Raw genomic sequence first — 13,891 nt, 5'->3', positions numbered from 1 at the left:
TACAGTTCAAAAACAAATACGGAACGATACTCGTTTTTGTTAGTTTAATTTTTTTTCATAATCAGTTTTGGGTTATAAATTTACTAATAGTTTGACAAAAAATTAATAATACTTAATTCGATTTGCCGATTTCGTTGAAAAAATGTGACGTCACACCAGGGGGGAGGGGTTTTCCAAATGTGACCAAGTGTGACAAGGAGGGGGGGAGGGGTAAAAAAACCTTGAAATTCGTGTGACGTAATTAATGGATGACCCCTAAAACATAAATCAACTAATTGAGGCTTGTAATATGCGTTTATAAATAAGGGGGTAAGGATGTGCCTTGTTGACTTCACCGACCACAAAAATAGAAATCTAAATCTAGGTTCCAAATTCTTTAGATAATCAAATATAAATGTAAATGTGCAGATTACGCCTATGGGTAATGTATGTATTGTGACTGCCAAGCCGGTGTAAACTTAGTATGGGCGGAGTCTATAATAATGAGAAGTTCCCGTTTTAATGGGGTTGGCAACTGTCAAAGGTTTTTATGACTCTAGTTTTGTTCTATGGGGTTGAACTTAAAGGGAAGCATGCAGGCCTGAAAAAAAATTGGCACTGTTAGTAGGATCGACAGATAAAAGCATATGCTGGTGCCATTTATAAAATACTTTAACCGACCAACCCCATTGCGATCCTTTTCAAGTTTTAATTGAACTTGACTGCCGCGTGTGTTATGTGACCGTATATTGGAGACTAAGGGCGATTGTGCACTACAATGAATTTTACTGTCCGGCAGTCTGAGTTTTCATGGTCCGATATGGCATGAAAAAAACGGATGATTGGCTTGTGCACTTGTCCGTCTTTTTACTCGCAGGTGCGGCGCAGTGGCATGAAAAAAACGGATGATTGGCTTGTGCACTTGTCCGTCTTTTTACTCGCAGGTGCGGCGTAGTAGCATGAAACACACACCCCCCCTAGCCCGCCCCCGCCCGGCCAAGTCATGAATAATACTAATTCCAGACGCAGTGCACAAGCATAAACACGTTTTTCATAGCTGTCATCTCGGACCGGAAAAAAAACTGTCCGGAATGGCGAAAAGTAACATGTCGGACGGTAAAATTACGTCTAGTGCACAAGCTACTATATACATTTAATGGCGTGCCATATCGGACCGTAAAAACTCGGACTGCCGGACAGTAAAATTCATTGTAGTGCACAATCGCCCTAACTATCATCATTTCATTTGATATTTGTCAGTCATTTCGGTGAAGGAAAACATCGTGAGGAAACCGGACTAATCCCAATAAGGCCTAGTTTCCCCTCTTGGAAGGTCAGATGGCAGTCGCTTTCGTAAAAATTTGTTGTCAAGCGGACCCCGGATGAGCCGTGGCAAAATGCCGGGATAACGCGAGTAAGAAGAAGATATTAGAGACAGACACTTGTAATGACAATAATAATGCTTGTGTGACAGTGACCGGCGCGACTGACGACGGGTTCCTGGAGGGCTGCTTGCGCGCGACCGGCGCCACGGGGCTGTTCCCCGCCCACTGTGTACAAGAAGTGCGGTTACGGCAGAACAAGAACGTGCACCAGGTAATACGAGTCATTGTCGCCTATGTTAAACAACATAAACGTACGAGTGTAGCATTAAGTGGTATCCAGACGGGCCTGATCAAATCGGTCGATTTGATCAGGAAAAATATTGGCGCCGATCTCATCTAGCGTCCACACGTACACAATTGAATCACCAATTTTAGAACCATAAACAATACGACGCCTGTGAAGCCGATGGTCCTGGGTTCGAATCCCAGGAAGGGCATTTATTTGTGTGATGACACAGATATTTGTTCCTGCGTCATTTATTTATATTTATACGAGTTTGTCATTGTTGCCTATGTTTTTTTTAACGAGCCCATAAGGTGTCCCACTGCTGGGCAAAGGCCTCCCCCCTAGACTTCCAATCCTCCCGATTAACTGCAGCATCCGTCCAGTTGCTGAGAAATGCGTCCAGTACGGCTACCACCAGTTTTGACATTGACATAACGCTCACGTTTACGTAATTTACGTTTTGTACATCTCGCTTGCACTAATATGCCAGTACGAGCGAGATGCATAGAAAGTAAGTTACGTAAACGTGAGCGTTATGTCAATGTCAAAACTGGTGGTAGCCGTACAGGTCCTCCCGCCATCTTCTCTTAGGCCGACACTGCCGGCGTTTATAATTGGCACCCACTCCGCCTATGTTAAATAACATAAACGTATGAGAGTAGCATCAGTGCACGCTACCACAAAGTAAACAATAGTTATGTACCTAGACATAAGGTTCACTCTCTGACAAAACGCGTCTATTACGACATATATGACCGTAAGGTGGCGCAAGCGCGAGCAGGCGTCCGTTCCGTAGCGGTGCGCGGCAACTACTACTGCTAGACACCAAAGTTGGTGTGGGCCGCATGTACCTACCTACTTGTAGCGACGCGACGAAATCGCGGAGTGAGCCACGCCTGTCGCTACTCAAATTCTTTGAACGTTCGAAGCATTTTGCATTTTATTTCAAAAATGTTGAGTCTTTTGTAAAAAAATGTATGCGTAATATCACGTTATGTTGTCATTTATTTTTTAAATTAAAGTAATAACCCCAATTTCAGGCATTACCAGCGGGTCCCATCCACCACTCGCGAGTGAACGGACGGCGGGAGATGCCTCTCAGCAAGACGTACAGCGCCACTGCACCGAGGATAAAGAAAACGTAGGTGTTCACCGTATATTCCATATCGTACATCTTGGGAATACGCATTGAAAGAAAAGGTCCTCGCAGATGCGACTTCGCCCACAACTGGATTAGTTCACTCCACGCCATTGCGTAAACAATACTGTTATTAATTGATAATCGTATTCAATGATGCTTATTCTACAACATCAAAACAATATAGTAAATAGGCATTATTGTCTTCGATACAATTGGTGATCTCATTTGAATAGGTTTTCTAGCACAAGCGGTTTAGTCCTATCCGCGCGAGGCTCTGTGTTGTACATTCAAAAAAATATTTTGAATAATAGGTGGTTTTAAATTAAAAAACATAATTGCTTCTAAAACTCTGAAGATTATGTTGGATATGGTGTTTCTGGTTAATCTGAACATATTTATAAATCGGTATGTACCTAATACAATTATTATCTTGCAATTAATGCGTTCTATATAATACTTATTATAGTAAATTATAACTTTAACTTACAACTAGAACACAAATTACGGCCACGACGCAACCCCGGGTTGTCAAGCCAAAACCGCGAGACCGCCGAAGGTTGACACCCTTCAGAGCCTCTCAGAGCTCGGACCTATTTAGGGTCTTCACTCAACAGATAACTATGAAGCTTTCCACGCAATAAAATGTAGAGAGAGCTTTAACGGTGACAGACGGTTTGGTGCAACAGGCCCTTTAGTGTGTATTCCATCTGCCCAATATCTTGGTCCAATGTGTATTTGCGTCACACATTTTGCTTAATAAGAGGTGCACATTGGACAAGAGGAATACCACCCTTACAAGCTCCTCGTCAATCCCTTTGAGATCGCTACCGAACCCTCCGAATATCCACCACGAGATAAATGAATAAATGCACCCATTGAATTCCAGTTATGGCAACGTGGAGACGCGCACAGTGGTGCTGCACCGCGCTCGGCGGGGCTTCGGCTTCGTGCTGCGCGGGGCCAAGGCGTCGTCGCCGCTCATGGAGCTGCGGCCCTCGGAGCGCTGTCCCGGGCTGCAGTACCTGGACGACGTGGACGCGGGCGGCGTGGCGGACCGGGCGGGCCTCAAGAAGGGAGACTTTCTGATCGCGGTGACTATCCTACGTCGTCTGATACTAAAGGAATTACTTTTAAAGAAACGGTTTAATTTCCCGTGAAACGAACGACCGATCAACAGTTAAATTAACACTTTCATTAAATCAATTACTTACTACCGATTAATTCAGACTCTTCAGATCGATGTCCTAGATTTCTGGATGATATATCTAGCTAGAAGAGAGAATTAATCGCGCCCTTCTTATTGTTGTTGTACATAAAATTTCTGTCCAGAAAGGTTTGTTTCTGGACAGAAAGGAAGACGAACGAGGAGGTTCTGAGCATGGCAGGAGAGAAAAGATGCCTGTTAGACACAGTAGCTAACAGAAGGGGCAAGATGGTTGGCCACCTGATACGGCACGACAGATTCTTTTTAAACATCCTGGAGGGCAAGATTGAGGGGAAAAGACGCAGAGGAAGGCCCAGGCTCACATATCTCAGCCAAATAAAAGATAGAGTATCTGTCGTGTCGTACGGGGGAGTTAAAAGGCTGGCCCAGAAAAAAGAAGAGTGGCGATTACTCCACCGACAAGAGCATAGCTCTTAAATTCTGATGATGATGACATAAAATTTATCAGAGATGTGGGAGGATGCGTAGCGAGGGATGTGTTTGTTATGAACCAATAGAATCACTTCACTTTCCTATCCGCGCTCAGCGCAGCTCTAGGGGACGATATTCTAACGGTTCCTAACTAGCACATCCCTCGGTACCCATCCTTGCACATCTCTGGTGGAAACGCAGCTTAAATGGGGAGTTTCACTTGTGGTGGGGACAAAACATAGTTTATTTAAGACATCTTCGAACTAATGAACTCTTTTGATATTTTTGATTGGCTTTTTCAGATAAACGGTGAAGACGTGTCAGCCGCGTCGCACGAACATGTGGTGGAGCTGATCCGCGGCTCAGGGGCCCTGGTGTCCATGACCGTCGCTTCGTTGCATTCTACTAACGGTTAGTACTGTCACAAACCACTTGTAAAGGAACAAGGAATCAGAATGTGCGTCCATATCTGTTAAATAATTTTCTCGCACGCGAACACTGAACCGCTCATAGCGCGAGCAACAAGCGATCATAGCGCGGTACATCGACGCATTAGCTGGATCAGGATATCTTTTTATTTATAAGTTATTATTGTTACTATCCCAATAGTGTTCGCCTGCTGAGCAAAGGCCTCCCCCTTATTCCCTTCGTGCCGGTTCTGTGCTACATACTGTCAAGTTATCCTTCCATCGCCGACGAGGTCTACTGGCTTCCCTTAATTGAGTTGTGGGGCCGACGCCGAGATTACCTATCTTTGCCCACAAGTTCCATTTCAACTGGGCTGTTCTGAGCTACATTAATTGCATGTGTCTTAGAGCGTAGTGTGATGACTCCTAATATGCTGCGTTCTATAGCTCGGTGGTAAATCCCGAATTGGAACTTCTGAATTTCCATCAAAGTCAAAAAGCATCTCAAATGTAAATGTATGTATGTTTTGACGATCGGTCTCGCCTAGTGGGTACCTAGTGACCCTGCCTGTGAAGACGATGGTCCTGGGTTCGAATCTCGGTCAGGGATTTATTTGTGTGATGAACACAAATATTTGTTCTTGGGTCATGGGTGTTTTCTATGTATTTATCTAAGATGTCCCTAATATTTATTTATTTTTATTTTAATGCATAACCGCTATTAACCGTGCCTCCCGTGATATTGCAGGCAACGAACTCAATACATGCACAGTGCCAACGAGCAAGTCACAAAGCCAGCTGTCGAGCTCCGGTCGTCCGTACGCCGCCACGCTGCCCAGGAAAGGTGCCGGAGGTATGTACATACCGAACACCGTCCGTGTATAGTGTATGCCTAACCCCCTTATTCATAAAACTTTACGGGCTTTATTTAGTTAAATTATATTTTTTCATTTTTTTACAAATACAAAAGGCAAAATGAATCATAGCTACCTAATTCAGGTCAGTAACACGTTTATGTATAACGCCATAAGTTTGAGCCCCTCCAACCAATTGTTTCGAATTTTCAACCTCTTCCCATCTCGATGGGACGATTTAGCAGGAACACAGAAGCGATGATTCTTTCTCAATAGTAAAAAGTCAATGTGTGTTTATATAAAATAGATTCTTAGAGAACACTTTTAAAAGGTCAAGAATGTAAAAAAAAATATATTGGGCTTCAAATCAGTAATCAGTAGCTCTTAAGATCGTCTGTTATTGGCTGTCGTCTGATACGTTCTGAACGTGACACCGTGTATGCTTCCATCAACGTACACTATATAGAAATAAGCAGAAAATAAAGATTGTAAGTGACGTTGGTTGTCTGGGCAGGGCGCAGCCCCGCGCCGGCGCCGCCGCGGCGCGACCCGCGCACCACGCTCAGCGTGGGCCGCGCGCGCGCCAAGTCCATGGTGGCCGGCCTCGGTAACTATACCACTCTATCTGCATGCTGTTGCTGCGCCATAGGTACAGTAAGCAGCAAAAGTTCCTAAGCGGGTAAGGTGTTCAAAATTACCTTGGCACGCTCTTATTCTCTTAACAATAAAGTCGCGTCAACATCATTTTGAACACCTGGCCCGCTTAGCAACTTCTGCTGCTGACTGTACCTATCGGCACCGGAGAGCCTCCCGCCAACATCCAAACATACTTATTAAAAAAAAATACAAAATTCATTTATTTTTTAACAAGTGTTTTCCAAGGTGTCGAATCCGCCTTTTAAGTTTGACAATATGATCGAAGAAAACGAATTTATATTTTTCGATGTTGGCGTTAGGCCCTCTTAACTTCAGTTGAGGAGACACACGATAACATGTCATGGATTTTGATATTAAGGTTCTTTTTTCCGCCCGATTACAAGTACAGCCAACTACAAGATTGACGATTGCTGATACCACTACAGTTACATAGAAGTAAGAATAATAATAGTTCCAAAAACTTACTGGTAAAAAACCTAACTACATATTACTCGTAACTGGTACAGCCGGCATCAACAGGAGCGGATGAAACATCGCGTTCAATACTGTCTGCCACACTTTTATTGTACTACATATAGAGACATATGTATATCTCTTTTTGTTAAGCTGGTAAAGAACGCTACTCTTGAAGCTGAGTGTGCCTACGTCTCTCTAACACCTTTCGTATGCCTTGTCCCGTATACCTACGTCCCACATAATTTTGACTGTATTTTACAATTTCAATGTTATTAATTACTAGCAAATTTTTGACAAAGGCATACGAAGGGTAAAGGTAGAAATGAAAACACAATGCAATCATAACCATGTAAATTTATGAACTTGCAGAAAATGGCGGCGAGAAGGAAGAGAACTGCGAGCCCCTCAGCGTGGCTGGCAAATCCTCGTCGGCGGAGTCGGTGCAACACAGTAACAGTGAGTTTTACTACAAATAATGTTCAGAAGGATAACTTTAGTAAATTTACTTATTCTGATTTTTATGAAATTTTGTAAGATTTATGTATAAAATAAAAATAGTTTTAAGCTCTAATTTTCATATTGAGATTGGAAAGATAACCGGGCAAGGTTAAGGTCTTTAAAACCTCAATATTGCTTTCCAGACGGCACACCGCAATCCGGCACGCCGGTGGCGCCGCGCACGGCGTCCATCCGGCAGCGTCCGGCGTCCGGCCGCATCACCGCGGCGGAGTTAGAGGAGTTGTTCCAGAGACAAGCTGATGCTGATACCATGTGAGTTGTTCTCTTCTCCTTTCTTTGAGGAAATTGAGGATGTCAGGACTTTTGCACATAATTGACTAAGTATAACACGATAATCTCATGAAATACCGCAAGTGTCAGATTACTCTTTCGAATTTTGGACTGTAATTTATCGTTCAATGTGTTGACCATAATTTTTGTCCGCAGCGGCGGCAACAGCGCAATGATGACGCGATCGGCGTTCCAGGGCGGGTCGGCGTCACCGCCGTACTCGCCGGCGCGACCGAACCGTGTTTACGCCTCCGTGGCGGAGATGAAGCGCCGCGGAAAGGTACGCTGTCCATTATTTTGTCTGCAGCGGCGCCATGTAACGAGATTTTTTTTGTGTTTTCGGGGTAGGTCCCATAGTAAAAGATGTTCAGTATGACTTACATATTCACCCCACAGAGTAAGGTCCGACGTTATAAATTACTAGAGTACCTATTCAGAATGCCGATGTCCATTTCAGCTGCTGATCAAATCGCAGGGATCGCTGCGGCGCGATTTCCACTCCACGCCCGACCTCGCGGCGGAGCACACCGCGCAACCGCTGCGTACGCGCTCCAGCGAAGATGTGCATGGTAAGGCATAACTTTAACCTCTAGCCCTAGCCGACCAGTGGTCTATAGGTTATATAGGATTGATAATTAAAATCGCATTTTGATACTAATTATAAGTTTCCTCTTGGCGTTATAATTCGGGGACCGGCAATGCAATAAATGGATTAGAAAAAATAGTGACAGGAAATTTTAGGTGTTCTCTCACGAATTTTAACCTTCTTTCATTTAATCTCATTTATATTTAAAAATAAACCTCCATTAGCGGTAACCTGATTATTATGGTATTATTATTATGAAACACAAAGTATATTAGAATAATGGTAATAATTTCCGTGTCCAGGTCCGGGTCGCGCGCCGCCGCCGGCGCACCCGCCGCCGCCGCCGCCGGGCGCGCCGGCGTCGTCGTTCCGCCCCTCCGCCAGCGCCAAGCTCTACGCCTCCCCGCGCGACCTGGGGCCCGTCGCCTACCGCCAGGCCGCGCCCAACACGGTCAGTTCATTTAGTCATGCGTTAAGCCCATAACAAGATTTGAAGCTACTCGCGCGAATACTGAAGTATTTGCCCTCCGAGCCCCTGCGCCTGATATCCGGCCGCAAGGCACACTCTCGCTTCCTCGGCCCCTCATTTCACGGTTTTCACGCTCAAACTGGCCATGTTTTCAGGCTCAGTGGTAAACGTAGCATCGAGCTTTTTGTTTCACATTGAAACCTTGATGCTCGCCGCCGCTCAAGCATCCATTCAATTTACACCTTAAGGATACTTCTGTCTAACGCTTTACTTAGATCTGAATGTTGAAAATCGAAAGCGCACGCGTCTGTTTACTTTGTATCTATATTTGTATAAACTTTTGATACGACATCCGCCTCGCTGGCTGACGTCCCCTGATACATACGAAAATAATACGAACTTGTATGCAGGTGCGCAAGTCGGCGTCGCTGCGGTCGTGGGCGGGCCCGGCGCGCGCGCACTCGGCCGAGGAGGCGGCGCACTACGCGCAGCCGTTCAACGCGCACGGCGTCGTGCGGCAGGTACCGGCTCATATACCACTAAAGCTCGGTTTTCCTAGGATAGCGGTGCCGTCATATAGCGGCCGTCTCCATAAAAAATTATACGGCTAAATATGGATGGATGTCGTAGTATTTTGTATGGAGACGGCCGCTATATTACGGCACCGCTATCTTAGGAAACCAGAGCATAAAGCTCGGTTTTCCTCGGTTCCGTACTTTTTAGTATTTGTTATTATAGCGGCAACAGAAATACATCATCTGTGAAAATTTCAATGAGACATGAGGCCTGGTGACAGACAGACGGACACTAAAGTCTTAGTAATAGGGTCCCGTTTTTACCCTTTGGGTACGGAACCCTAATTAGTAATAGGGTTCCGTTTTACCCTTTGGATATGGTTGGAAACCCTAAAAAATCTCGAAAGGACTTCGCCATTTTAATGTTCAACCTGACTTATTTCCGATATGGCGTGTTGCAGAACTCGACGCCAGCGCCGCCGATCCCGGAGCCGGACTACAGCATGTCGGAGTCGGACGACGACGCGCCGAAGCCCAAGGAGCCCCCCGCCGAGACCAGCGCCAACAGCAACGCCAGGTAAATACATATATACACTGTCGTTAAATAATATATACATATAGGTATATACACTATACAGTCGCCATCAGATTTATAGGAGCGGTCAAGGCGCTCCCAAATATCTGAACACGTTTTTATTGTCAAGGCGTTATGCTCTGGTTTCCTAGGATAGCGGTGCCGTCATATAGCGGCCGTCTCCATACAAATACTACGACATCCATATTTAGCCGTATTATTTAGTATGGAGACGGCCGCTATATGACGGCACCGCTATCCTAGGAAAACCGATCTTTAGAGTGCGTGTTCAGATATTGTGAACACCTTGGCCGCTCCGATATATCTGATGGCGACTCACAAGAGCTGGCACGAATGGAATGAATCATCTTCCTCGCGTTGTCCCGGCATTTTGCCACGGCTCATGGGAGCCTGGGGTCCGCTTGGCAACTAATCCCAGGCGTCGGCACCAGTTTTTACGAAAGCGCCTGCCATCTGACCTTCCAACCCAGAGGGTAAACTAGACCTTATTGGGATTAGTCCGGTTTCCTCACGATGGTTTCCTTCACCGACTGGTAAATATCATTGATATTTCGTACATAAGTTCCGAAAAACTCATTGGTACGAGTCGGGGTTTGAACCCGCGACCTCCTAGGCGCCTAGCGACATCTACCGTAAGGGCATTACACTTCTTAAACGGCTACCGTAGTTCCAAGTCATATTAATTTACATAGTCATATTATAGTAATATCTATTAGTTGTTCTTAGTTTAATTCCAAGCAAACAGGTAACTTTTGGACAGTTAATGGGTTGAAATACTAACTAACTGTTGTTACTACCTCCCTGCAACTAACATTTCGCACATGAAAATTCTACTACAGACATCTGTAAAATACGATTGAAAATAATTATGCACTACATCTGTTGGTAGGTATGAGGTACCTATGTGCGATTTGCATAAAAGTTATATATTTCTGAGTCATGACACTCATGACGCTGCTAAATTTTTATTTTCAACATTTAGAAAGAAAACAATATTTCTTATTTACAATTTCAGGACACCAATATACGCTACAATCTATGAAATCGATGGGGAAAACTCATATCTATAGTATTCGAATTCTAATAGCAAATTCACACAAGGTATATTTTATTTGTTTTTATTTGTGTTTTGGGGAAATGCTTTTGTGTTCATGTATCACCTAAATTGTTTATCATCCTTTTGTCCTATAATTACAGTAGCCAGACCTATAAGTAGTCGTTCTATAATTACAGTCATACGAATATAAACTATATTGCAACATCACCACGGTTTACGCATTTTTGTAGGAATTTCTTCTTATATTTCAGTTAGTGGACCATCCATTTTCCACCCATTTATAATGTCGTCCAAAATTTTCCTGTCCTATTTTCTACTTTATGGGAAATATACTATGGCATGAGTTCGCCCAGTGTGGGTTGCGGAGTCTGTCGAGAAGTGAAACTGAGGCTTTCTGTAATATGTGTATGTACTGTACATTCAAGTCTTAAAATTTGCACACAAGTTGCTCAAAAATATGTTTATGTCCTATACGTTATTATGACGGCGAATCAAGAGCTATCGGACATATTATTGAGTAAGTTGCGTGGACCCATATGTTTACACTTGACTGTACTTAACTCCTTTTCTTGTCTTGTCTGTTTATCTTTTATTAATTTATATGGCCTTGAGTAAAATTATAATAATAAACGGGTTCCAGCAGGCGTTCTACATGACATTAGCTCTCCAAGGGTCCTCTACATGTTGGATCTACATCTCCACGCAAGCATATCAAAAGACCGGGATTTATAGGCCTGTCAAATCCAAAATGGAGTTACAAATAATAATAATAATAAGCCCGCAGGGCAGCTTGTGGCGAGCTGTTGGGGAGTAACGACCCCACGGACCCGAGTGCTCCAGTGGAGTGTGTAGTAGTAGTGGAGTCGTCCAGAGAGGAGTCGCTAGAGCTGGCACAGTGGCTGTTATAACAGCCACTGGGTAGAAAGCGGCGCACACCTCTCGACACCCCTGAGCCGCTTACACCAGTGTTGCTCCTGGTCGTCCTTACGACGACAGTTTCAGGGGCCCACCTAGGTAGTGGCGAGTCACCACCTGCCTCGATAACGTGTAGAAACATTGTTATGGCAGGTGCGCGGACCTCTCGGCAATAACTTCAACACCATAACCGGCACTTCTCTTCTCCACTGCATTTACCTATGCCAGCTGGGACCGATTTACGGGTATCTATTTGTACCCGTTACATATTACATATTACATAACATCAAACTTGTCTTAAAGGGCCTCTGTGCTGTTGGCTTCGGCCCCACGCATTCCTCCCATGGTCGCGAGATATGGAAAGACATACAAATAATAATAATATATCATTTATTCCATACAACATCGATCCATACATTTACGATAAAAATTAAAAATAAATAAAATTAGGTATCTCAGTAACTCTCTCTTCAGACTTAAGATCCAATGCCAGAGTAGGTATAAGAGATTTGAAACTTACGAGTATCCACCGGTATACTTGTACAACAGGATTTCACTCACCCGTCAGAAAAGAAGAAAAAATATTCTATTTTGTTACCGCGTCATGCTTGGTTTTTCTCACCTGAATCACAACTGGGTCCGTTTCCCATTTATTTAGATTTTCTGTACTAAAAAGGTAATATTTTAATAAAACTGATTCATTTGTGCACCGGTACCTCGTCTTGTTTATGAGTTGGTGAATACCTATTAGATAAATCGATTGCTTTGAGTTTCGGTAAAAAGCACATAGATTAATAAACATTCGGCGCCCTATTGGGGGCCATAAAGATTTGTATCTTTTCAAATCTCATTTAAATCATATCATCATAGCTTCTTGGGGTGCGATGTACTAATACTAGTACAGATTACCTCCAATGAAATTTAAATCTTAATGAAATGGAACAGTGTTGCTTTTATTTTGTTTCGTTCGCTTTTAATACAAAACAAATTCAACTCTATTTTCTAATAGGTACCGTTGATTCAAATTCGATTGCCAATTTCCCTTGTGTAGTGGGCCGCTAGAATCAAGGGGGGCTTTTGAAGGGGGGTCAAAAGTGATGCCAGAAACAAGAGAATTTCATACCCTTTTTTTAATTTCAGCGGAAGCAGTTCAGGCTCCAGCTCTATGCAGCACTCGTTCTCAGTGGACGAGATCCAGAAGATCCGGACGCGGCTGAAGTCGTCCAAGTCGTGCGGCGATGAGCTGTCGGCCGAGCGCGACGACGGCGACAACTCCTCGTCCGGCGTGTCGTCCGACCAGGAGGCGCAGGCGAAGCCGCCGCGACGCGACAAGGTGTCGTTCTGCAGCTCCGTTCAGGTGAAATCGTCGAACGACGTGATCAGCACGGAGCCGGTGCACAGCTCGTCGGAGAGCCTGGCGACGCCGCCGGCCATGCAGCGGCACAACTCGCTGACGCGCAAGCGAGCCACGGCAGCGTTATTACGCGGCACTATAGGTCGAGGCAAGTCGGCGGCGGAGCGGCTGGGCGTGGACCCGGAGAAGGCGCCGGGGCGGCGCACTCGCGCGGCGGTGTCGCTGGCCGAGCTGCCGCCGCCGCCCGAGGAGCCGGCCGGCCCGCCCGACTCCGCGCCCGTGCTGGCGCCGCCGCCGCAGTTCAGCGACCGAGTGCGCGTCGTCGCCGCCGTGCCCAAGCGGGCGCAGGAGTAGACGCCGACGGGAGGGTGCTTCTTGTCGGACGTGGCCTCGTTTAGTTAATCCCGGGCGGATTTAGGGTCAGTTGCACCAAACTGTTCGTATATCGTTAAAGCGTTAAAGAGTTCGTTAAATTTTTATGTATGGAAAGTTTCATAGTAAAGCGCCGGGGCGCGCCGGCTGACGTTGATCAGTCTGTCAAATGTGGTTGGTGCAACTGGCCCTTAACCGTGCCGATTTTGACGGACCTAAGTTTTTTAACCCCTTAAAACAGTGACGCGAGATTAAAGACATAAATCTAGTTAAAGGTTTTGTCTTGGGATTTTCTATGTACGAGCCTCCTGTCTAATGGATGGAGCATCTTTACTCCGACTGTGTGTACGGCCCTAAAGTTTTGTGTAGGCCCAGGCATCGTAGCACACCAGACGAGATGTAACAATATCTTTCCTGCTGGTCGCGTTTTAGGATGAGACCATAATGATGGTTAGAACTGCAACTAGTCTGGTATGGTGCGACCAACAAATCTTATGA

The 13,891-nt window shown here is 45.0% G+C and overlaps 1 protein-coding gene across 6 annotated transcripts in view; it reads left to right on the top strand.

Annotated features, from left to right (window-relative positions):
- Positions 1 to 13,432, top strand: part of LOC134806385 (SH3 and multiple ankyrin repeat domains protein 2) — a 215,604-nt gene extending 202,172 nt beyond the window's left edge. For 3 of the 6 annotated variants that reach the window (XM_063779631.1, XM_063779632.1, XM_063779629.1), the window contains 14 exons: positions 1,454 to 1,575; positions 2,631 to 2,731; positions 3,618 to 3,822; positions 4,670 to 4,778; positions 5,523 to 5,627; positions 6,143 to 6,235; positions 7,111 to 7,197; positions 7,383 to 7,512; positions 7,687 to 7,810; positions 7,988 to 8,099; positions 8,419 to 8,567; positions 8,996 to 9,106; positions 9,562 to 9,677; positions 12,808 to 13,432. In XM_063779631.1, the coding sequence (XP_063635701.1) occupies positions 1,454 to 1,575; positions 2,631 to 2,731; positions 3,618 to 3,822; positions 4,670 to 4,778; positions 5,523 to 5,627; positions 6,143 to 6,235; positions 7,111 to 7,197; positions 7,383 to 7,512; positions 7,687 to 7,810; positions 7,988 to 8,099; positions 8,419 to 8,567; positions 8,996 to 9,106; positions 9,562 to 9,677; positions 12,808 to 13,375 (2,132 nt within the window). In that variant the 3' untranslated portion in view covers positions 13,376 to 13,432. Of the gene's footprint in view, positions 1 to 1,453; positions 1,576 to 2,630; positions 2,732 to 3,617; positions 3,823 to 4,669; positions 4,779 to 5,522; positions 5,628 to 6,142; positions 6,236 to 7,110; positions 7,198 to 7,382; positions 7,513 to 7,686; positions 7,811 to 7,987; positions 8,100 to 8,418; positions 8,568 to 8,995; positions 9,107 to 9,561; positions 9,678 to 10,710; positions 10,797 to 12,807 lie in introns of all 6 variants that reach the window. The other 3 variants (XM_063779633.1, XM_063779634.1, XM_063779630.1) reach the window with 3 other exon arrangements.
- Positions 13,433 to 13,891: the final 459 nt, after the last annotated feature.

Source organism: Cydia splendana, chromosome 3 (assembly GCF_910591565.1).
Source record: "Cydia splendana chromosome 3, ilCydSple1.2, whole genome shotgun sequence".
NCBI classification, from domain to species: domain Eukaryota; kingdom Metazoa; phylum Arthropoda; class Insecta; order Lepidoptera; family Tortricidae; genus Cydia; species Cydia splendana.
Note: the sequence above shows the minus strand (reverse complement) of the source record. Positions and strands in the feature narration are given on the sequence as shown.